Source organism: Andrena cerasifolii, chromosome 1 (assembly GCF_050908995.1).
Source record: "Andrena cerasifolii isolate SP2316 chromosome 1, iyAndCera1_principal, whole genome shotgun sequence".
In the NCBI taxonomy this organism is placed as follows: Eukaryota; Metazoa; Arthropoda; class Insecta; order Hymenoptera; family Andrenidae; genus Andrena; species Andrena cerasifolii.
The window spans coordinates 19,766,635-19,792,625 of record NC_135118.1 but is presented as its reverse complement, the minus strand read 5'-3'; the positions used below and the strand labels follow the sequence as shown (position 1 = coordinate 19,792,625).

The 25,991-nt window shown below is 38.7% G+C and overlaps 1 protein-coding gene across 1 annotated transcript in view; it reads left to right on the top strand.

Moving 5' to 3' along the window:
• LOC143369250 (alpha-tubulin N-acetyltransferase) overlaps window positions 1–25,960 on the top strand; it is a 36,549-nt gene extending 10,589 nt beyond the window's left edge. The window contains exons 2-8 of the mRNA XM_076812956.1: window positions 896–1,045; window positions 11,297–11,468; window positions 17,982–18,123; window positions 21,395–21,500; window positions 21,695–21,782; window positions 24,028–24,074; window positions 25,564–25,960. Of these exons, the coding sequence (XP_076669071.1) occupies window positions 896–1,045; window positions 11,297–11,468; window positions 17,982–18,123; window positions 21,395–21,500; window positions 21,695–21,782; window positions 24,028–24,074; window positions 25,564–25,846 (988 nt within the window). The 3' untranslated portion in view covers window positions 25,847–25,960. The remainder of the gene's footprint in view (window positions 1–895; window positions 1,046–11,296; window positions 11,469–17,981; window positions 18,124–21,394; window positions 21,501–21,694; window positions 21,783–24,027; window positions 24,075–25,563) is intronic.
• Window positions 25,961–25,991: the final 31 nt, after the last annotated feature.

Here is a 25,991-nt window from a genome sequence, read left to right as displayed (position 1 = left end):
TGTTTAATGGGATAAATTTTATAAGTGTCATTAGTATTCCTAAATTTATAATCTTAGTGATTTTCTTATTGAGTTAAATGTTCCTTTTTCTCTCGAGATTCGGGAGTTCTGAGAGGCCGCAGTGCAAATAGACTTTATAAAATTAAATTCATCGAAGAGCTGCACTTTTGGAATTTAAATTTATTTGATGGTTCGATGCTCGCAGAGGTTTTGCTTTAATTATGTAATATAGTGTGTTCATCGGGGCATTTGATTACAAAGAGGTCGATTCGAAATATCCAACTCCATAGAATTGTGTTTCGGACGCATTTTGGGACAATAATTTGGGAAGTGGGTCTTCGCGATAGCGTAGAAACAGTTTCTAAATGATTGTGATTGCAAACTCCTTTACACTCACGGACAAAGGTCTCCACTTGGGAAGCCAAGGGTTGGCCGAGACGGAGACAGATGGTCAGCCTCTTGGCCAGGAATTCAGAGGCCTAGGAGTTTCTTAAAAAGAGATGATAAAGCGAATCGATTACAAGGAAAAGGGGGAAAGCGAGGCGGGCCGAAAGTGGAGCAGCTGTTTCGTGCTATTTGAGTTGTGAGCCGCGGCTCGCGGGTCACGTTAGTAAATAACAGCGCGATCGAGGTCGAATTGTTAACGGGCTGTCCTCGAGCATCGCGGCGAAGTTTCAGGAAGCGGGCTTCTTAATTGTTTATTTCTCCGTGCGATATGCGAGAACCTAGTCTTTGAGGCTGGCAAATGAGTTTCTCGAGAATAGCAGCGACGATTGCATAACCAAGGCAATTCTGATACCTACCAATCGAGAGAGAGAGACAGCTCGTTCTGTGCACACGTAGCGCCATTCTAGTCAAATACCCGTGTTAATTTGTTAAAAAATTCCTGTTTCAGCGAATGTCAGAGGCAGCTGAGCAGAGTCCTCGACGACATGGGCGAGGCTTCGGCAAGGGCTCAAGGGCTGAACAAGTCAATAACCAGCGCCCTGAAACTTCGGGACACGGACCATGTAGTTTATTTATTAGTGGACAACGAGGCTAACAAGTGAGTCTTACTGAGTATATCACGTAGGTAAATGTTTGCAGGTCTGTCACTTTGCATTAGCACTCTGCCGTGATATTTGCAGTGTGTTACCTATGGAAATACGATTTCAGCGTAAAGTCTCTTTGCTTTCTGTCAGCAAGACTGTCAGATGCCTTGTTCAAAGCTTCCGTAGTTCCTTGAAGTCGGTAAAAGGGATATTAAGCGCATTAATTATTGTAATTTAATCGGTTAAAAAGTCCCATCATTCACAACTGTAATTCGATCAATCATGAATCTGTCGATCTCCGAGAACGTCTACTTCAAACATCCATAGTCGAATATGAAAGTGCTCGATTCAATTGCTTCTATTAAAACTTTAATAGACCGTGTACCTAGCAGCGTTCTTAAAGTATCTAACCTGAAGCATAAACGAAATAAGACAGAAGAAATCTGAAGGTGAGATCTTGGATTAACACCGAAGAAGTGTGCTTTAAATTTTTGTGCTCGAACGAAAATGCTTGGTTTAATCGCCCCCGAAGAAACCGAGGCGGTGGTGGTTGAGACTTTTTTGCGGAGGGGATCGAAAGGTGCGACCTTCGTTTAGTATCAGGAATTCTTTGAGGAACGTTCGTGGCGCGGATGCAGATGCTCGATTTAATCGCCGTAGCGAAAGCGTGGGTAAATGGCGGAAGGCCAGCGGCGACCCTCTTTAAAAAATGTAACTCGAAGCGAGCGCATCGTGCAGAAAGGAAGCTGTATTTCCCGGGATAAGGGGTTTCATGGCGTGCAAAATGGTCGGGCGGATCGATATGTCGTGTCTGGTGTCGCCTCGGTTGCGGAAACTCCCTGCTCTCCTATCCTTGCAGAATCCCTCCATGGGAAACGTAGGCGACCCAAAGCTTTGGTGTGCCCTATAGTCGGGGACGGATTTGTATATAGGCTAAGCAGGGCCGGGTTCCAAAATTGTGCGGGGCTGGGTTCCAAAATTGGGCGGGGCTGGGTTCCAAAATTGGGCGGGGCTGGGTTCCAAAATTAGGCGGGGCTGGGTTCCAAAATTGTGCGGGGCTGGGTTCCAAAATTGTGCGGGGCTGGGTTCCAAAATTGTGCGGGGCTGGGTTCCAAAATTGTGCGGGGCTAAAAAGAGATGCATTTATATGTACCTCTAAATTTTATAATAATAAATATCTATGCATAGGGCCCCGAAAAATTTAACGCTATTCCTACCGACGCTTCACGCATACCTATTCATACCGCGACCGGTCAAACGACCGGTCTTTAGCATAACTTATATATTTTAATATAGCATGAAGATAATAGACAATTTGTAAAAGATAATCCGAGGAATATTGTACCAAAATTAACTGCAGAAGTAGAAACGTATTTAGGCAAAGAAGTAAGTAATTCCACTGTCAGAAGGATTACTAGACGCAATAATTAAGGTAAATGTCCCAATACCTGGACATTTAAGGTACGGGGGGAAACGCGATTGAGAATTTTACAAGCAGTCGAAAATAATCGTGGATACCCCACAAAATATTGAAATGCACTATCGTGTTTTTTCTTCTATTAACGATAACATATTTTTCCACATGTACGATTTTCAGTGACTGGCATTTTCTGTACATTATTTCGAATTATGTATAATTTTCTTATTACGAATGAAGCTTTTTATTTCCAATCAGTATATATTGAATGCAATTATGTTAGGCTGTTTATTCCTAAGAAACCTTCATCTTACATCTACGGTAACAATATTTTTCAAACGATAATCTGGCAAGCGTTAGAGTGTACGATTTTGAGTGGCACTCACTGTATGTATTCTCTTTAATGTTCTTGTGGACGCCTCCGCCTTGACTGATAGTTCTTTCCATTCGGATGGATGAGTCGTTTTTTATGTTAAAGATGTTAGAGGGTTTGAGCCCAGTCTCTGATATAAGCGCAATATTAATATTGCGAGCCTCTAGAAAGACTAAAAGCTCGGTTGCCTTACAAGGGGAGGACACCATGTGGTAGACACCGATTTTGATGAGCCTTGGCACGATGGATCTATGTCGAAAATAAGTAAACAGGTATCCCAGCGTTTCTGCCAAAGGACCTTAATAAAAGAGATATTTACATGGAAATTATTAAAAATTTCATAGTAGCCATCGGCTTTTAATGGGTAAAAATCCCATGCTACCCTGTCGCCCGCGGGGAATTCCCCTCTGAAGGAGTCGGGGTGCCTTTTGAAGATTTCCCCAAGTTAAAAAAAAAATTATAAAAATAATAATTTATAAAAAAAAATTTATAAATTATTTTTTACGTGAAGACATCTTCAAAAGGCACCCCGACGCCTCCAGAAGGGAATCTCCCGCGGGCGCCAGAGTAGTTTGGGATTTTTATCCACTAAGACCCTAAATTTTTAATAATTTACATGTAAATATCTCTATTATTACCCATTTACTTATTTTCGACATAGATCCATCGTACCAAGGCTCATCATAATCGGTGTCTATCACATGGTGTCCCCTTGTTAGTCTTAGCGCTAGTAGTGCTCCATATGTGACGAGGTTGTGGGGAAAGTTAGCCATGGAAATTGTACATTATTGTAGAGATGCCCAGAATTTCTTCTGGGAGGGTTTTACACATTTTAAGCCGGTCTCAGATTTGTGTGGCAATGTGCAGATGGTATTCCAGGTTGCCAAGCGAGTTAATTTCTTGGAACACTTTGTTTTCGTAGCTTGTGCATAGGTGATGTTTGGGTCCAGCCAGTTTTTGTTGGGTGGAGGGGGGTGAAGGCTAGTTGCGAGATGATTTGGTGGATAAAAGATGGGTTTGGCGATAGCAGCGGGAAAGACTTGTTCTGGGAGTGATTTCTTTCTTTTCTTCAGGTATGTTAGTAATGAAAGACCTTGGCTACAATTTGCAGGACGCACGTCACCACAGTTAAAACATTTAGCAGGAGTCTGCGGGGATTTGGAGCACTCCTTTGCGAAGTGGTTTAGGCTACACACCACGCAGTCGGGGGACTTATTGCAGTTGGTCGACGTGTGTCCTCCAAATGCCTGGCACTAGGACTTACACAAAAACCGGCTTTCGAATTCCACTATTCTCAAGAAACTATTTTCGAAATTTTATAAAAATAATAAATATAATTAAAACAGTAAAGAATTATTTATACTTATTTTAAAAGTTTTTAGTTATTTTTTAAAAATATTTATGGAACAACAAAACTATAACAAAATAAAATATAGTCCGTCTATTCAAAACCAAATAAAAAAAAAATTAAAATAACTGCAGTGCGTACACATCCATACAATTTTTCAATTCATTTAATATTTATGGAACTACAATAATATAACGAAATAAAGTATACTGCATACAAAACCAAATAAAATAGCAAACTAAAATCCGGCCGAAATATAGATTACAAATATTTATTTCATTTAGTATTTTTCTTCGGGAAATACGAGCTCGTGAAGACTAATTTCATAGTAAACTAAGTACAATATGTTACTACAATATGCTTGTACCCGAGGCGATGTCGATCCGAAACCTCAACGTTTTTAATTAAACGACGAATTAATTTGTACATATTCTAGTATCCAAAACCGGAATTTTAAATTTAAATGTAAATTCCGGTTTCCAAATTTTACAAAGCTATAAAAAAAACCGGTCTGTAAGTCCGGTTTTTAAAAACTGACAAATGAGTTTGTTTACGACGAAGACATAAAAAAAAAACAATTGTTGTCTCATTTTTAGCAGCCCCAAACTCACATTGGTTCGCTACCATGCTTCACGCGCTCCCCCCCGCAGTAACCTGTCCCCCACTAACACTAATACCCGGGACAAGTTGGAAAGTGGAATGCGTTCTGTCGGAATAAGTCATCAGAAATACTGTGTAGAGGGGGGAGGGGGGGGGGAGCGTTTTAAAGTGTTTAAAAAAAGTTCCATTTAAATTCATGAGGTGAAGTTTACCAAAGTTTTTTTGCGAATATTTTGGAATGTAAGGCCAATCGCCGGTTACATGTATAGGCAAAAAAGTTGTTCAGAATCATGCCCCCCAAATGGGTGAGGGGCATGATAACCGACAAATTTACCTATCGCTGGTGATAAGTGTCAATGAAGGCTTGGAACCGGTTACTTACCGATACGTTTGTAATAATTTGCTCCATATTCGGTTTGGTCGACTCGAAGAGTAGTTTTACCGTGAGTTTTGCACAGAGACTGAACGGCTTTGTCTCGGTGCCTCGAGACCCTTGGCTGCTACGCCCCCAGCGTCCGGGGCCTTTTCTGCGCTTAATCTCCTCTCAGCCAAAATGCACGATTCCTTTTCCGCTCGATCGCTACTCCTTGGGATACGTATCGGGATCTGAGATGCAAAGACTTTACACACCGCGGTCTACTAACTGACTAATCGGGATGCTTGTACCGATCAAGACGATGCGAACGATACGGTGTCGCGCGCGCGACCGATGAGCTTTTCGTGGACCGCGGGGCCTTTTAACGTGCATGGCCGGTTTTCGGGGAACGCACAGTGGCGTGTTTTGGGGAACAAGTTGTGAATAAATTATTTTATGCCCTGTTCCTACGTATTTCGACCTGGCGATTTCAAGTATGTTGCTAATTTTGTTGCAAACTAAAAAGCGGTAAAAGTGGAGGTTTTGTTTCTTCGTATGTATGAAATTTCTATTTATATGTATGAAAGGGAGTTTTTTTTTAGAAGTATTTGTGCATATATTTGCAGTGTACAAAAATTGAATTTTAAGCTTTGGTGGTGGGGGTAACTTGAAAGCTATGGATTTTTCGAAAATTATTTTTACGCAGTTTCGTAGATATAGAAAAAGATGGAATTTCTAGCTATTTTCACGGGTTATTTCACCCCTAATATCGTACTATGGCACCAGCAAAAAATATGGTTGTGTCACGGGTGAATTACTCTACTTGTGTACCAAGTTTCATAATTTTCTGAACTTCCGGGTTCCATAACTTCCTATGTTAAAATCAGCCATTGACGATTCGGACGTTAAATCGTTAAGGGGACTAGGCAGTCGAAAAATCGATTTTTTTTATTGCATTTTCCGAAAGTTCTATCTTTTCTCAATAATATGCCGCTTGGTTTATAGTGAAATTTGCAAAATTGTAGATTTGGCAGCTAAAAACGTCAAGCGGCAACCTATAATGATGGTGCGCTACCAAAATCCGGTGACTTCTTAATTTTTTTATGAAAATCTCGAATTTTTACAGACCCTATCAGAGGTTCGCGCCGAAATGCCACATGTTCTACACATCCTGTAATTTTTTCCAAGTCGATTTGAACCTCAATTCGCTCTTAATCAGGAAAAAACGTTAAAGTTTTTGGGCAAAGGCGACGCTATAGGTTGCCGCTTGACGTTCTTAGCTGCCAAATCTACTATTTTGCAAATTTTACTATAAACCAAGCGGCATTTTATCGAGAAAAGATAGTACTTTCGGAAAATGCACTAAAAAATCGATTTTTTGACTGCCTAGTCCCCTTAATGAGATTATAAATTCTGCTTTCATTCGATAGTATACACTTTTGCCATCTGAATAAGACATATTTCAGCGTGAAATATTTTAACACATTTTTTATATACATAAAATTGTTGCAAATAAAATGTGCTTATCCGAAAACCTTACAGAAAGCGTTAAAAGAATCGGAAAACGTTGATCTATGGGCCGTTTTGTCCGTCTCGAAATATACTATACTGTCGACTATATCATCACAGGTATTTTTCAATCTTTGATGCGCCAAACGCAGACGAAGTAGAACGTCCGGAGAAGTGCCTTAAAAATTTCATTCAACTTCAAACATTTATAGAGCAGTCGGTAATACTTTTAAACCAAAGCAACACACTTTGACCATTTTAATAAACCTAGGGTAGATGTCCCATTTACTGTCAGTGTCCCTATTACTGCCACTTTATTTATTTCACTTAAAAAAAAACGTAATGTATGAAAAATAGACATATAAAAAATGTACTATAATAATAAGAAGAACAGTCCCAATTTTATGATAAATTATTTTTTACACTATTCTTTATACGTTGCGTGTTTATTAAGTATAATAAATGAAGTGGCAGTAATTGGGACATTTACCCTATGTAAGAACATTTTACTGTGCTTACATTGTCATTGTCTGTCAAGTGGGAAACTGAATTTATTCACACTTTCTCAAAAAAACACGCCACCGTGCACTGGGTCGGCCGTGAATCGGCCGGCGGTGCGTGCGAGAGAGTCTGACCGTTTCGCGAGTGTGCCAGAGCGTGTCAGAGCAAAGAAAAGGCGGTGTTAAATTAACACTTGTGTATTTGAGGCCTAAATGTTTTTGAACGAATATTTGCGAACAGGTTTTATACAGGTTATGCATAATTTGCGTATATCCAGCATACATAATTAATAATACAAATAAAATCAATTGGAACTAAATGAATGGAATAAATTGTTATTGAGTTTACTTCCTTAAATTTATATTAAATCGAACAAATACCGACAAGCGTCTTAAAAATGTCTTAAATACGTCTTATAGTGAGAAACACCTGTTTCTGCCGTAACCAAGGCGTCTTCTGGACGTGTTGAAGACGTAGTTTGGGCTCCAAACTATCCCCGACCTCCTCTGCTGGATTGTAACAATGAACGTCCTTAAGGAGGTTCGATACCGGAGCAAAAATAATGAGAATTCTGTGAAAAGTGTTTTGATCTAATGTCCAAAGTGTAGTCCGCACTGTGTTAAAATTTCAAGTCGATTGACAGCACGGTTTATGAAAAAATTGAAATCAAAGTTGCGCTCTTATACACAGGCTGTTATGGGAGAAGCGATAAAATTTCTATAAAATGTTACACAGAGTCACATTTCTATAAAATGTTACACACAGAAATTCGCGACCCTTCCCTCCAAAAAAACCTTACGTAAATTAAGGACGATCCCTTTGTGCTATGCGAACAGCCACCTCGATCAGGAAAACTTAATATTTTACTTACGCGTAGGTACTTACGTGCTCCAAGCCAATCGCTGGATCTTTAGATTCCAGATACTCGCGCTATTAAATCCTATTACGATATACACCATTAATTACTTAAAGCGGGCATCCCCATGACGAGGCGAGTTCACTGGAGATACGAATCAGCTGCCTCGGGTAACGCGGTGCATTATAACGGTCGATCTTGGATATTGTCGATAGATTAGGAAGTCAGGTAGCGTTGCTTGCACGCGAAAATCTTTAATCCATTGACTCGAAGGGTGAGCGAAATGTTGCAAGTCACAGGTGCTCTATGTAGGCAGCTTGCGTTCCAGTTGATTTTATTAGATTACGATAGCGGTTCTGGAAGGTTTTTTTGTGGAATCGAGCGATTTATTTTCCTCTCGATTAAAGGCTAAAATCTGTAGTTCTACCGACAGCATGCAGGTGAAATCTGTATCAGTGTTTCCCAACTTCTTCGAAGTCGCCACTCCCTTTTATAATAATCAAATGGCCTGTAACCTCCCCCTTCCGTATAAGGTAAGGTAAATTTAACGAGGTAAAGAAAACACATTAAAAATAGGTATTTCACAATATAATTCTAACTTAATAATCTATACTATTATATAAAGAGAGAGAGAGAGAGAGAGAGAGAGACGATTTTTATGTTCGCGCAAAACTCAAAACCTATTGAACCGATCTTCCTCAAATTTTAACACGTTATTCCTGGATACTCTAGGACGGAAATAGGCTCTGTAGGGTGTCTCAAAAAACGCGTTATTAACATGGAACGAAGAAGCGCCGGGTATATGTGGCACTGGAGGGAAAGTAAATCTCCCAAAGAAGAGAATGTTATTTTTCCGAAATATTATGAAGAAATTAATCTTTTTTTCAAAATACTTAATTTTCTTAAAAGATATTAATTCTAATAAACATGAAGCAGTCACGCTAATATCTCAGGCGAAGCTGAGAAGGGGGACGCTAGTATTTAATAATCTTATTTAGTGTGGTGGTTGTGCTTGCATTTGGGTAACCAGCTTCTTCTGCTCTTCATTTATGAAAAATCAGTGTTACCTTATTAATAGTATATAGCAATGTAACCATTAAAATAAATAAGTGCTAAGAATCATTAACTAAAAATAACCGCGGCAACCCTCGAGAAAACACTTGGCGACTCACAGGTTGGAAACCACTGATCTGTACTTACATATAATAATAAATATTTGGTGGAAGCCGTCAGTTAATGGATTAATGGAGAGATTCTGTATTAAGATGGCCATTTTTTTGTGGTTTCCGAGGACATGAGATTTATTTATTAGGGACTAACTCTAGGGGAGACCGGGGTAAATTGTAACATAAGTAAAATCTTTTGAACGACAAATCTGATAACCCACAGCATCCGAGAGCTGCTTGACGATATCATCACCGTCGGTTTTAGTGACACAAACAAGCGTTACGTATTCAATTTGTGGTTGTAGCACAGAATCTTAGTATTTAGAGCACGTCAGTAAATGTTGTCTTGGCACTTTTATTTCAATTAACCGGCATTAGAAACCGTTTGAATTTTTGCTTTTTTTGTAGCAAACGAATCAGTACACATTGGTTTATTACAATGTGTACGCATTTATTTGATGTTTAGTTTCTCTTTTTCTGAGATAAAACGCAGAAATTCAAGCTCGGGGTAAATTGTAACAAGCTACTAGTTACTCCGCTCTAAATGGCGATAGAGCAAGCTATTTGCTGACACACCAGAAAAAAAGATGCTCTAGACGCACAAGAGAACAATCGAGAATCCAAAAAGTATAAAAAAAGTATAAAGACAAAAGTAAAGAAAGCGAAAAAGAAGACTTTGATAGAATCAGATGAATAAGCAATTGTTGTTTAACTCATGTATATCAAATGTTTAATAATGATATGTGTTTTCATTTATATTTTTTAGAAATGTTTATTTGTGCTCATATTTGTATTTAAATTAGTAAAATAGATGTGTTACAATTTACCTCGGGACTGGGGCACATTGTAACAAAGCTTCAGATTTGTTTAAGATGAAGCTAGATGTCTAAGTGTCCAAGATTTTGTCACGTACTTTCACGCAATTAGTTCGCCAAATTTGTAAGTAGTAAATCACGCAAATTATTTCCTGATCGAGGAAAACACTTTCGAGAAAAAACTGTGAAAACTTTTCTTGTTACAATCTGTTACAATATTAATATATATTAATTAGCTATAACTAATTTGGTAACAGATTGTAACAAGAAAAGTTTTCACAGTTTTTTCTCGAAAGTGTTTTCCTCGATCAGGAAATAATTTGCGTGATTTACACGAAGAGTAAGAGTAAGAGTTAGAATATATATTAATTAGCAAGAATATTAATAGCAAATTCGTGGCTTCGGTTTCATATTGATCTTTTTTTTTGTAACTTTAAAGGAGACTTTAAAATCAGAATTGGGGGCAAAATCGGGGACAAAAATTACCAGGCGACATAAATCGTGCTTTGGGGGACGGTCCCCGGTAATCGACGAAGGAATGCTCACCTTATTCTATATAACTTTGATAATGAATAAGTTTCTTGATATCTGGTTCACACAAACTATCTACGGAATCTCTTTGACCGTATTCTCCACACTTTCTTGGTTAGTCAGTCGCTTTTCTTTGAGAAAGTTTTCCGGTCTTCTAAGTGGACGGCAATCCGCGAGAGTGAGGGCTAATGAACAAGGCGTAAGAAGAGCAACGTCATAGACTAATTGCCGTGATTTTTTTACACGGAATTTTGCCCATCAGGCTCTGTATTATCGCGTATCTGATTTACCGTTTAATCTGAATTTTTGGCTACTTGACTACTTGGCCATAAAATTCTCCGATTATTTAACTACTTGATTACTTGAACAGTAAACTACTGTACTGCTTCTCCACCAGACTATTCAACAGCTCGACCATTTACTCAGTCCGTTCCTTAACTACTTCACTCCTCTATTAACAAATGCCAGCGCAATTAATTAATCTCCTGCAAGCCCTAAAATTATCTCACATTCGATGGTCCTTCGATAAACCATCCGAACGCGATGGTGCAGAACGCGAATAGCAAGTGTATCCATGCACCAAGGAGACATTCGCAACGAAAATGGCCCGATGACGAATGTGGTCCGGTTAGCCTACCTACCCGTTATTAAATTCTAGGCGTCACTCAGCCGTGCACAGATGCACCGAGGCATCCATCCACTCTATCCACGTCGAGCCACCTAGAGCCTCGGTGGACCACAAACCGTGAATCATCGCCGCGTAACGTTACAGCCTTGTCTATGCGATTTTTCAGCGGACTGGGCAGCGTGGTAGGCCTGCTGAAGACGGGATCGAAGAATCTCTTCATGTTCGACGAGACTGGCGCCCATTATCAGCTGAAGCCTCGATGCATCCTGGACTTCTACGTTCACGAGTCGCGGCAACGCATGGGCCTTGGGAATATCCTCTATCAGTACATGCTCTCCGTAAGTGATTCGTAGACGCTTATTGTGCCGTCGCAAAAGCTCCTTTGATTTATTCGACCAAAGTACAGGAAAGTCAGAGCCGCCCCTAGAGCTTACGGGGCCCGGGGCAAAAGTCGTTATTATTGGCAACATCTAATTGGAAACAGATAACCTTACGCCTCTGCTTAGTGCGTTACTTGGACTTCGCGGAAATCTGTTCTGATAAAATTATAAAGTAAAACTTCTTCGCATGCGGATAAGAATAATGGCCAGCTGATTAGGTATTAACAAAGTAAAGACTTGTGTGTTTATTATCTACCCTGCGATGAAGTGTATAATCCTTTTATAAATTTAGCACTGTGTGAAACGGTTTTAAAATATGAAAATTTGCGACTAATAAAGCTGACGTTTTTTTTTTGGATAATCATGCAGAAAAGGTGTTTCAGCATCGATTTCAATGACTTTTGAATATATTCTCGGGGACACGAGTCTAAGCAACTTTTTCGTATGCATATAGTCGCCGCTCGGCTTTAATTTTCGAGATATTCACAAAAAACAAATCTACAATTTTGCAAATTTTACTATAAACCAAGCGGCATTTTATCGAGAAAAGATAGTACTTTCGGAAAATGCAATAAAAAATCGATTTTTCGACTGCCTAGTGCCCTTAACCCTTAACTGGTATACTGTTTTTGGCAAACGTGACTGGTATACTGGGGTCGTGGCAGACCCCAAATAAAAAAGGACACAGAAATTTGTAAAGTCGACACTAGAGCAACCACTATGAATATTTTCATCTTAGGTAATGTATAAAATAATAGAAGCGTAGAAAGTTAAACTATTACTATAAAATGAATTAGAAATTCAGTTTACCAACTTAGACAACTGAAAATTGTACATCGAACTTTGGGTGCTTGGGGTCACGAGCGACCCCAGGATACCAGTTAAGGGTTAATATAGGTATGTGTGTATTCACCGATTCAACAGGCATTGCCTGGCTGCCTGATAAAGCTTCCTTCATTGTGCACTTACCTTCGTGTGAGTACCTAAGTTTTTGTTTGTCTGAACTGAGAGAAAATGAAAATACACTTTGTAACATCTTATTGATACATTCCACGACTGTGATTCCACTCGCGCCCAACACGGCAGGCGCGAATAAACGTGCCACGAAATTTCTATCCGCCCACGCAGTATGAGAATCGTGTCCACGATGTAAACGAAACGTAATTGCTTCCCGAGTAAAAGCAGAAGGCGCCCGTGCGATCTTGATCTGAACTACTTCCACGGAAGCCTTGCGCAAAATCAGGCTGTTACAGTCATTCCCTGCTGAGCTGGACGTTGCGAAACTTCGTCGTTTCGCGATCGTGGAGAAATTGAAATTAGAACGGGGCAGGAAGAGAAAGATTGGGAAAAGGGAGCTTTTTTAAGGGGTAACGCCACGATCATTGCGATTTTAAAGTTTATGAAGTTTATTAAAAAGGTAACGCAAGGTTCTTATGATATGTATAAATAAGAATGAATTTTTTTTTCTTCAGATTTTTTTAATTAAAAACAATGGCACAATAGGGAACATCCCAAACCCGGAAATTCGAAAATTTTTTAAACTTTGTGAATATATAGAGAATTTCCTCCTGATTACAATGGAATTTTTGTTTGCTGCCAAAATTTACTCTAAGGGGTGTAATTGACAGCTGAAAATCCAGTTATCTACCGATTTTATGTTATAACTCGTGGACTGTAAAATATTTTTTCGCCAAATGATAGATCTAATTAAAAAAAGTAACTTTTGTCTTGAAACTTTTTTTCTATCTTTTACACTTCGCGAGTTATAACACAAAATCGGAAAATAGCCGAATTTTCAAGGGTTAATTTCACCCCCTTCGAGTGAATTTCGGCAACAAATAAAAATTGCGTTGTAATCAGGAGGAAATCCCCTACATATTCACAAAATTTCAGACTTTTTTGAATTCTCAGGTTCGGGATTGTGAGTCATTCCGCGGCAGATTTTTTCACGTCCGCACTGTTGGACCTAGAAAAAAGCAGAAAGTTTTGTCATGTGCCCACTGAATTCTAGAGAAATACCCAAAATTTCGAGAAAAAAATATTAATTTTTGAAGGACTGGCGAGCATTTGAAAACAATTCTTTTTTGCCAGAAAATTTCTTATAGAAATGTTAATTAAAAAAAGAGTTTTCAATATTCTTCAAAACTCACGGGCACTATCTCTAGTATTTAGCGTGTAGGTTACAAAACCTTTTGTCTTTTTATTCTAAGCCCAACGGTGCGGACGTGAAAAATTCCACCGCCGAATGACTCGAATGGAAAATTTGTATCGGTTGAACGGCTATTTGTTTATTAAAAAATCTGGGGAAAATTTTTTTGTTCCTTTTTATACAATAAGAACCTTATGTTACATTTTTAATAAAGTTCGTAAATTTCTTTAAAATTACCTCAAAAGCTAATCTACCACTTTTGGCCTATCAGTGTGGCATTACCCCTTAATCGGAGTCGATAGAATCTGCGCAAGAATGTCACGCGGGAGAAAGTAGAGGCGGGGAGAAATTCTCGAGGGTTCGAAGTTTGAACGCGCCAAGGGTATCGCGGTGTTCCTCCAAAGTTAATATAATTTTCCATAATTCCCGCGAAGTTTGACGTTTTTCTTGCGAGAGGCACAAGAAGCTGGCACGGTTCGCGTGCTAATGGCAGACTCTGGCGTATAAAACGACGCGAAGTGAGGCCTAATAAGCTTCAATTACGGGAAAGTACCGGTACAGGCTGGCAATTGTAATGGTCGAGAGCCGCGTGCATGAAACCGCGAGGTGAATTCACGTGTCGCTAAGCCGGCAGCACTTGCTGTGATTCTGACAATAGTGCGCCAGCCACAGCCGAACCCGGCGAAAGATCTGGTATACGAACCACTGCTACGAACTTCTTGTTAAACCTCTCTTCTTCTCTTGACTCCCGCGTGGCCTGGTAGTTTTGTAAACGCTATATGCTCCCCCTTCATTTCTCCCCTTTTTAATCTAAACACCACACTTTACGAATTAATTCATAAATAATAAAGAATTATAAACGAGGAGGAACCTTTTCCCAAAATAATTTCTTTATTCACAAGTTGCTTTAGCTTTTCCCAAAATAATTTCTTTATTCACAAGTTGCTTTACTCCTTTTAATTTCCCGGGTGCTACGAATCAGTACGGTCTGTGCGTTGAACGCCTGCAGGGCGTTCGACGAGTGTGGCTAACGGATACGACTAGAGGATTCCCGCACGTGGCATACGGCAAAAAATTCTCTTCTCTACATTTACCTAACTGTGCTTCTGTATTATACTTTAAGGGTCGCAGAGCCGGGAATAACCCTTCTAATTTCGCCGCTAGCATATTTCAATGTCCCCGGATCCAAAGTGCGAAATATACAAACCAGAATGATTCTAGACGCAACGTGTCGCTATTTTCAGTACCGTTATGACTGCCGTTTAAATGAAGGATTTCTCATTTTTCCCTGCAGCGGGAATGACACGGACCGGAACGCACAGCCGAGCACAAAGCCGGGGTTTAAGCGGAATAATGACTGGTCTTTTCCACCGTGTTTCTTTCGACTTCCCCCCTGGCTTCCGCGCTCGCCGATCGATGCTAACTTTCTTTGGTTTTAATCGTGTGACCGTTCCTCGTCCACATCCACCGTGGAGATTCAAATGCGTATATCGAACCAGACGCGTGCATGCGATCTTCTAATCACCATTTCCCAAGTAACTGTACGTGCTGTGTTTTATTTAAACGCAGCCGGGTGCGACGTCTCTTACTATCGTGTTTCACGATTCTCAGTATTTTCACTGGCACTTGATGAAAATTTAGAAGAAACAGTAGAATCACAGTTTGGCTTGTTGATCGCCGTAAGGATTATGTATTTGGTCGAGTGGGATTTTATTTCGTTAAAATTGCCCGCGTTGAATGTGTGTTTAAAGTATGAAGGAGAATCAGCTCCGTTTCATTTTAGTCTGATATAATATAAATAGTTGATTCTCCTGTAATAAATGATGTATGTAGGAGCAGTGGCAGACTGGGTATACAAATATTGATTGCCAGGCGACAAAGGGGTTCCATCCACAACTACAAGGCGATCGTTTATTTTTTGTAAGAAATAAATAAAATTTACAAACAATACACAAGTGGTAAAAAAGTTCAATTTAATTTTTTGTGAAATAAATGGATAATTTTTTAGTAATTACAGTGTACATATTATTGGCAGTACACAGTAGATACTAAATGTAACTACAGATTGTTATAACTGATTTTTTTAATTTTTTTTTTTTTAATTTTGATAATTGGTGGATATTTGGAAATAGTTTTAAATATTTTAAAGTAGTAATACAACGTAAATTATAATTGAATACAGTAATAATATTGGAACTTCTAGTGTATTTTCAAGCTGCTAAAAGGTCATTAAGATTTTCAACATATCGTTATCGTCTGGTGCTTAAGGGGGGAGACCACTGTAAAAAATTGGAAAAGTGTATTTTTCTTTCTCATATTTTATGAAAGACATTCGTTTCAAGAAGGCTCTCTTGAAATTTTATGAAGAAATTCGTAAAATTGACGGAGATATAATATTTTCCGTGAAGCGGTGTCAATCGCGCGACTGAGCCGAGCGGAACTTTGAACGTGTTTTTCTCGAAATGACATTTTTCAACTGCGTTGACAGTGTACAGAGAAAACTATACGTCCAATTGACATGAGCAAAGCCATTTATTGTACGAAAAATCCGCCTCTATTACGTGACCATCAATGTTTTTAAGTTAACGGCCTCCTTTTTTTTTTTATCAAGATCTTTACTCCAAAAAAATGATTTTTTTTTCCAGTGGTTCGCTATTTTGTTATCTTTTGCGATATTGACTTCTTTTATCGTCATGTAATAGACGTAGGCTTCTAGTTTCTAAATATTATTGTCTTTTTGAATTCGGATTAACCATATGGCTAAGGCACTGTCAACTAGGGCTGGGACTATTCGAATAATTTAATATTCGAGTATTTTACAAGTATTCGAATGCTACGAATAAACTTCGAATATTTGAGTATTCGAATGCTACGAATAAGCTTCGAATATTTCAGTATTCGAATGCTACGAATAAACTTGGAATGTTATTATTCGAATACTATTCGAATACATCAGTATTATTATTCGAATACTATTCGAATACATCAGTATTATTATTCGAATACTATTCGAATACATCAGTATTATTATTCGAATACTATTCGAATACACCAATATTATTATTCGAATACTATTCGAATACATCAGTATTATTATTCGAATACTATTCGAATACATCAGTATTATTATTCGAATACTATTCGAATACATCAGTACTATTATTCGAATACTATTCGAATACATCAGTATTATTATTCGAATACTGTTCGAATACATCAGTATTATTATTCGAATACTATTCGAATACACCAATATTATTATTCGAATACTATTCGAATACATCAGTATTATTATTCGAATACTATTCGAATACATCAGTATTATTATTCGAATACTATTCGAATACATCAGTACTATTATTCGAATACTATTCGAATACATCAGTATTATTATTCGAATACTGTTCGAATACATCAGTATTATTATTCGAATACTGTTCGAATACATCAGTATTATTATTCGAATACTGTTCGAATACATCAGTATTATTATTCGAATACTGTTCGAATACATCAGTATTATTATTCGAATACTGATGAATATCCAAGTATTCGAATACTGTACTGATGTATTCGAATACTGTACTGATGTATTCGAATACTGCACTGATGTATTCGAATACTGCACTGATGTATTCGAATACTGTACTGATGTATTCGAATACTGTACTGATGTATCTGAATACACAGTATGTGCATATTAACTATACTAAGCAATACATTCATTTACTTGCGTTGTTTGTTTGAAAAAATTCCCGAAAACACGCTTATTTTTCAGACCATTACAGTGGTCTCCCCCCTTAAGGGGGGGCCCCCACTTCATCAGGGGCTCACAGGGCCCACTTGCCAGTCCGCCACTGTATAAGAGCAACCATTTTTTAAAACCTCTGACATTGAGGACCTTAAAAAAGGTCAGATGACCGATAGTTGACGGGAAAATCCAACGTTCTCGTGAGGGCAGCCCGATAAAAGTGTCTGATACGAAGGATAATACTTGCTCGCGTAGAAAGTTGGCGTCGTGACTGCTTCGCGATAAGAAAGAGCAACGTTCAGGCCTACGGTGGCAAATTAGTGAAGGCTCTTAAATAGGAGCGTGACAAAAGGTCGTTACGCGTGGGTGTTACGGTCGAAGGTAACCGAAAAGGTGACTGAACTCGTTCAAGCTGTTTCTTTCAACGGCGCACAAGCTCTTTCCCCTCTAATTTCATCCTTTAATTCATTCCTTTGTCTATTTCAGTGGCAATGCTGCCCGGCCTTTAATTTCTACGTAGACACTGTTTCGCAACGCGAGGATAATACTTGACGTTACTTTCAATTTGCAGGAAGAGAATATTAGGCCAGTGAAGCTGGCGATCGATAGACCTTCGGAGAAGTTCTTAGCCTTCCTAGACAAGTACTACGATCTCTCCAAAATAATCCCGCAGAACAACAAGTTCGTGGTCTTTCAAGGATTCTTCGACGACGGTACGTGCCTCTATTTTACTCAGTCTACTCCAACTGTACAGGATCTCGGGCTGAAAAAGTATCGCTTCAGAGTGATTTTTAGACACAATTACCGTTATATTGTAAGGATAAAAGGTAACAGTTGCTGTTTCAATTTGCCACGTTCGCGCGATATTAATTCTTCGCTAATGAATCTTACAACAGTGGAGGAAGTAACTTCGTTACATACTTCTTTCGCGCGAAGATTCACTTGCTCCGATAAACTCGAATTAGTAAATTAATGATAGAAGCGTACGGTGGATCCAATGGCGCACTCAGGATTTAATCGTGGCCGAGCCGAATTGAACGGAGAGAAATAGTTCTAATGCAAACTCAATAAAATTCATTACGTGATTATGAAAATTTCAATAAAAAAATAAAATCCAGTCTTCTTTTCTTTTTACAAAGCTCTTGAATCTGTTCAGTGACAACATCACTTCGTTATATTAATCTATTTTTCCCTCTTCTTCGGGGGGTGCCACCTCTCTGGGTGCGCCACTGGGTAGGTCTACCGGAGTCCCATGTTTTAACGATCTAATTCAGCGCGGGGAGATTCAAAATAATTATCTATTCTTTTAATTACCCGTGGGAGGTCGTTAGTGGGGGATTAATGAAAGCCGACGGAAGGAGGGGAAATAAGAGGGTCGAAGGGGAATCGAAAAAGAGTGGCCACAGGATTTTATGGCAGGAAGAAATGAGGTAGAAGCTTTGTTCTCACGCGCCGCGCTACAAATTGCTTCGTCTTCGCGGTTTCTTCGGCACGGCGGCAGCGAAACGAGGTTTGAGGATTACAGCTCGTTAAACAGTTCTGTCCCTAATTACTCGGTTGGAGGTGGACCTACGGCTGCGCTCGTTAGTGGCAGAGACACCGCAGTTTTCGCGAGATTCTACCGTAACGATTGATGATCCGGTATCAGTAAACACACATACAATTACCCCCAATTCCGCGGCGTAGATTAAATAGGCTGCCAAGCCTGCATAGACCACTCTCGTCGAGATCATTCTGATCGCACATTCGTGCACAAATTGCATTTAAAACAAGACAGTGTGGATACTCCGGTCAGAGTTGGCCATTATTCAAATCAATTTTTATTCGTTATTCTCGAATAACTTTATTTTATTCGCAACTCTTATGGAAAATTATTCGAATAAAAATCTACTCGGATATTGAGCGACTCTGACTCAAGTTTGGAAACAGTTTCTGTAGAAAGCGGTGCCTTTTTAAATGCATAAAAAAATGACACGCACGGCTATCGTTCAAGTGCATCTGTCTATAAGCAATCGCACTCGCATGCATCTGTCCGTAAATAATCGCCATTTATCTGCATCTGTCCATAAGTAATTGCTCTTCATCTGCATGGAATAGTGCTTAAGTGACCGTTTCATTAAACTCTTCAGCTGCGTGTTATTTAAGTAGCAAGGGGGGAATTAAGAATAAGTAGGCAACGAGTATATTTGAAACTTGCATCGTTTCATTTTTTTTTATTAAATATTATTGAATAGAGCCCTTTGGGTAGGTGGCCAGTGTTTTCTTGAGTAAGAAACAGAATGGTTAGAATTGCGCGAGAGGCCTCGCGCATTGAATTATCCCACGTATATAAAGTTTCTTACCGATTTACTGGAAGGTGGCATGAAATTTATGGTCAGACGGTATCGATCGAAGAAATTGTACTAAACCTTGCGACGCGTCTGGTCTTCAAGGTGTCTCCGTAAAAGTACAAGGCTGTCCATGTGCCCATTGTCGGCCTGGTTCCGAGTTAAAGGTACAAGAATGGTGAAGCGAAGGTCGGCTCGTCTTATAATGGTGTCCTTCGGCCACCTCGTGCCCTAAATCGGCGACTCTTACCCGGGGAAGTATAAAATCGCGGTCAATGCCACCCTATACACGATTAACGGCCCTGTTATGCGATCCCCCTGATCGATCCAAAGCTGTCCTTAAACGATACACACCCTGACTTGCTCTCCTGTCCATTATAAATGAGCTGCCCCAATTTTCATGCCGGACCTTACCGTACCTCAGCAATTTGTCTGCTTTTAATCATAGATTGTGACGTAGCCAGCTTGGAAATCGGGTGGAGCTCGATAAGGAACGTTCTTGAGGAACTTGGGTGTTCCCATTTGTATTATTAAATTCTGGGTCTCAGTAAATACTTGGAACTTAAGGGGGGGTTCTCGTCTAACAGCCCCAAAAGTAACTGATATTTAAGAATTTTTTTTTTAAAAACTCCTGGTCGTATTGGATTAAACTCTTTTGTGATATAAGGAGGCATCTTTAAACTTGCAGAAAATATTTGTTTTTATATCGATCCTTCTTATTATTTATTAAGTATTGTGCAATCTTGTCCACCTCTGCGGGATGTGCAGCACCTATCACAGTCATCTGATTGCAAAAAAATAGAAGTTTCTTAAAGTTAGATAAGATTAAGATTATATAGATTGAGGAACTTGGGGGTTCCCATTTGTATTATTAAATTCTGGGTCTCAGTAAATACTTGGAACTTAAGGGGGGTTCTCGTATAACAGCCCCAAAAGTAACTGATATTTAAGAATTTTTTTTTTAAAAACTCCTGGTCGTATTGGATTAAACTCTTTTGTGATATAAGGAGGCATCTTTAAACTTGCAGAAAATATTTGTTTTTATATCGATCCTTCTTATTATTTATTAATTATTGTGCAATCTTGTCCACCTCTGCGGGATGTGCAGCACCTATCACAGTCATCTGATTGCAAAAAAATAGAAGTTTCTTAAAGTTAGATAAGATTAAGATTATATAGATTCACTTTAAAGAGAAAAAAAATGAAAAATTGGAAGAGTTATAGGGTTTGAAAGAAATAATAAGCTTTTTCCATGGACAAATTTTTCATAGTATTATTTACATCAACGAAAAAAGTATTCTAAATAAAAACTAAAATTAAAATTTTAGGTCCAGCCTCGGCGTAACTTGTTTAACTTTAAGCAAATTTTCTTCTTTTTGCAATTAAATGGCTGTGGCAGGTGCTAACCTGATTCCACAATAATTAATAAATAATAAGAAGGATCGACATAAAAAAAATCTACAAGTTTAAAGATGCCTCCCCTTATAGCCCAAAAGAGTTTAATGAAATATTAACGATAGTTTTTTTTTTTAAAGAAAATCATAAATTTCGGTGGCTGTTACACGAGAATCCCACCATAAACGTAGCATTAAGCTCATTCCATTTCTTTTTCTCCACCTTCTCTTAATTAATGTGTTTGTGATTTTGTATATTGCAGAGCGCCAGGACGTGAGGTCAAACAGATACAGCTTGCCTCCTAAAACAACTATCGACATTGGTGGACAGAGCAATGTTCACAATAACATTGGAAAAAGCAATTCTAGGTACGTATACTGACCGCGGACATATACTTCTTTGAATAATTAGGGAATCGCTTCGATTCAAGCGAGTCTTTATTACTCAATGAGGTGTCCAACGTTTTGAGAACTATCCTTTATCCGAAACAGGCTTTCTATTCAGTAGTTAAGGAGGCACAGCTAAGGAGGAGACCAGTTTCAAAGCTTTCGTGTCTTTTCAGTATGAATGGCCTCCAGTATCCCTCATCTGTTACGCGCAGTTCGTTTGGCAGATACGCTGCAGCACGACCACCTTGTTCCATGGCGAATGTAAGTACAACACCATGAAACGCTGGTATCCGTCAGTGAATCAGTACAACGTACAGCAAACGTACTTAAACTACGCTTCAATCTTTTTATTAAAACATTATGATAGTATAAATGGAATAGCAGAAGTTCTAATTCTGCAATCCTTTTTATCAAGGGTTTATTCGCAGTCAGAAGGCAGAAGATGAACGATTTTTTTTAAATTTATATTAGAAAGTACACGCATATTTCTGTGCGAAGGTTTTTGTGCTCAGACGGAGGACAATTTAGCAGGTTATTATATTGCGTTTCGGTGTAAAAGTATTTATTTATTGTAAAATTACAACTGAGTTCCCGGAAGCTGTTTTTAGAAACACGTTTCGCGGTGCCCATTTTTCGTAACTGGGTTATCTGAAATCAAAAAATGAAGATGGTTTAGTTAGTTGCAATAGTTTACCTAGTCTTTAATCGTTCCGTTTTATAAAATATTAATCTGGGCTACAATGGCGGATGTTTAAAGTGAAATGGTCGATTGTAGGAAAAAACAGTCATTTTTCACCTGTAAAATAAAAACTATGCATTGGAAAAATAAATCCTTCGATTAAAGACTAGATTTGAATGTCTAGAAGAAACGTATAAAGTTTCAGAAGGATTGGTGAAGCGGTTTTTGAAAAATCGCGGTCACCGCAATCGAAAAACCCATTTCGGGAAATCAGTTGTGATTTTGCAACAAACAAGTACTTTTACAGCAAAATATAATATAATAACCTGTTAAAGTGTCTCTCATCTGAATACGAAAACCTTTGCATAAAAATATGCATGTACTTTATGAAATAAATTCCGTAAGAATCGTTCTTCTAGCTCCTGAGTGCGAGTAACCCTTTAAGGGGTCATGCCTAGTTAGCAGACGAAAAACAACGTCATTTTCGGGAATTTTTTGTGAAAAATGTGCTGTATATTTCTTACAACTATTTCCTTATTTCAGGTGTACATATATTCAGCAACCCTCAGTAATTTTGTTATAGGAAAATATTAAATAATGAAGGAATAACAGCCACTCTCGCGGAAGCTGTTTTTATAATAGCGCTGCGCGGTGAGCACGATTTCTCCGAGCCGGATCATCTGAAATCAGAAAGTGAAGAAGATTCTGTTAATATATGAGTTTATCCGGTTCGTGGACGAAGGATTTTTCAAAAAAATGATTTCTGTCAAAATGGCGGCCGTTTAACGCAAAATCATGATTTTTCGATGTCTGAATTGTTCGTTTTTCGTGAATTAAAAATAGAGTTTTCATCGAAAACAAAAATCCTTCGTTCACGAACCGGATAAATTCATATACTAACAGAATCTTCTTCACTTTTCGATTTCAGATGATCCGGCTCGGAGAAATCGTGCTCACCGCTGAAAAAATAGCTTCCAGGAGAGTGGCTGTTATTCGTTCATTTTTTAATATTTTCCTATAACAAAATTACTGAGAGTTGCTGAATATATGTACTTTTAAAACAAGCTAATAGTTGTAAAAAATACACATTAGATTTTCCACCAAAAATTCCCGAAAATCGCGTTTTTTCGCCTGCCAACTAGGCATGACCCCTTAAGGGTACTAGGCAGTCGTTCCTGTCTAAAATGAAGCATTTCTGTTACAATTAATTACAAAGAAACAAATTGAGTCTGAGACTTGTTCTCTGGCATGAAGTTTATTAACATCATAAGCTTTAAAAAACTTGTTTGTTTAGTCAAAAATATGCATTATATATGACGCTACCGATGGATCATTAAAGGGGCTTTTTAAAAAAAGTATCTTTTGTTTTGCAGTGATAACTCAGAAACGGTGGTTCCAACCGATTCAAAACAAATTCGAGCATCTTCACAAAATGTGTAGTTTCGAACCAGACCTAAATTAAAGTTAACTAAAACCCTTATTCTTTATAAAAAGAAACTAAAACCCCATTGAGGCCCCATTGATGAGGTTTTACCATCCCCCAAGGCCGAAAAGATTCGGTCTTAGTTTATTTTCATAAAGAATAAGAGTGTTCATTGACTTTAATTTAATGAATTTGTTTCTTTGTAATCAATTGAAACAGAAATGCTTCATTTTAGACAGGAACGACTGCTTGGCACCCTTAAAGCGTAGGAGAGAATCAACAGTGGACACTGTAATAATTCTTTACAATGTGAATTTGCTGACTAACCATTAATCAGAAACGAAAATCCAAACACTAACGCGATACACAAACGCAACTAAGGATGCATTAACGCTTCTTTCTAGATAATCCATAACACTGCTGTGCTTGGTCCCTCCGCCGAGCGTACTGGGTGAGTAAAATCGAAAGATATAGCCATCCAGATCGTTGAATGATTCTGCGAGCTGCTTAAATTAATTAGCTAATGTTAATTTCTTCGTTTGTACCTTGGAGAGGTGAGCCTCCCTCGAACGTCTGACCTAGAAGCTCCAATTAATACTCGAATGGTTACATAGGTTGCCTTAAACAAGTAACTTTTCAATTTATTGATGACGTTCTCCATTGATAACTCAAATGTACAGCGGTGGACACTTTGATAGTATTAAAAATTCATCTGGCTAATGGGCGCAGCTGAGTCTCGCGTTCAACGTGTTTCTGTTGCGTCCGCGGTTCGAGAGAAATCGACACCTGGAATCGTCGATTTCCCGACGACCTAACGATCTCGGCCGTTCGTTATAATATTTAATTATGGTCGTTTACTATTTACCTTTCTTCTGTACGTCTCCAAACTGCGGCGCTCTGTTTACCGCGGCAGGTGACGGTTCGAGAGCTCTCGTGCCGCCACGAACTTGTTACCTTCTACTTTAATATTTATCTGGCCTGTCTGGCCAACTTAGTTGTAAGAAAACGGATTCCCGTCTCTTCAGTGTATCGTGATTCTGTATCGTATTCAAAGATGCTGTAGAACTGTGTCGTTCAGCGACTGCGAGGCGGTAGCGATTGACTTGACGGCCGATTAATTGTACATATAAAGTGAAGAAAGATCCCTTTATGGCGTATATTATAGTCGATGCATTGTAAAAATGAAGTGCAGGAGATCGTAAAAGTAATTTAAATGTACTATAAAAAGTTAATTATGTAAAACACTATAAGGGGTTCAATTCTTAGAGAGAGGGAGAGAGTAAGTTTTAAATAGCAAATGCCTCCGTATCGTTTAATTTCTGACGACACTTTTTTTAACGCACAGACACTTGGCTTATCGATAATCATATCTCTTGTTAGATTAATTTGCGCATGTGTGTGTGTATGTGCGTGGTATTTATTTATTGTGACATGTATATCATTTATTTCCAACGACCACTCGCACCTGTGCATATTATTAAAAGATATTCATTGAACATTGGGCATGGATTTATATTTATTTCCTTTTCGTTGACAGATATTAAAGCGAATCCAACTCCCATGAAACACACAAGCCTCAATATCCCCAAAATCCTCTGCACACCGGCGACATGTTCTTTTCATTCTTGTTTGCGGAGTAAGTAAAAATCTCATTTCTGTCACCTGCGAATGCTTTGATCCCTGCATGGTGTTTCCTGTTACATCGCAAACGTATCGTGCCGTCTTATCTGTTTTACCGCGAAGTTGTAAAATAAAATACAGGCGAAACATAAACAGAAGTTATTGCGACTTTAAGCATTATAACCTTTAATTAAACCTTGCGATCTCGCCGGGCAAGCATAATACTTTCCCTCGAAACTGTTAGAATTACGATCGCAGTATGCATGCCTGTATTCTCTAGTATGCTTCCACTACAATTTCATGGAAAGTTGGTTTTTCAGTGAGAACTCGTCCGCATCGGCTGCTATACATTCGAAACCAGAGCGACCGCGGTCGTTGAGTCTTTATTCCGAGGAGGAGCAGAAGCAGCGCACGAGCGAACTCTCCACAGTACCAACACCTGCTTTACCCGATCATCAGCCCACCCCCCTGGTTACCGTTTTACGGGAAACCGAGAAAACTGAGAAGAGCATGAAACCGTCTCCCTCGTGTAGCCAAGAAGTAGCCGGTACCAATCAGCACACCCGATTGGATCTCAAGTTTTACCATTCGCCTTTATGGTAAAAGAACTGAAACCGAGATATTTCGTTGGATAGAATTATTCTTTATTTATTATTAGTCTCGGGAGATTTGCATTGGAAAATTGTAGTGCTTGTATATGCGACAGAGTCATTAGGAGCAACATATTTATGGGAAAGTCATTAGTAGC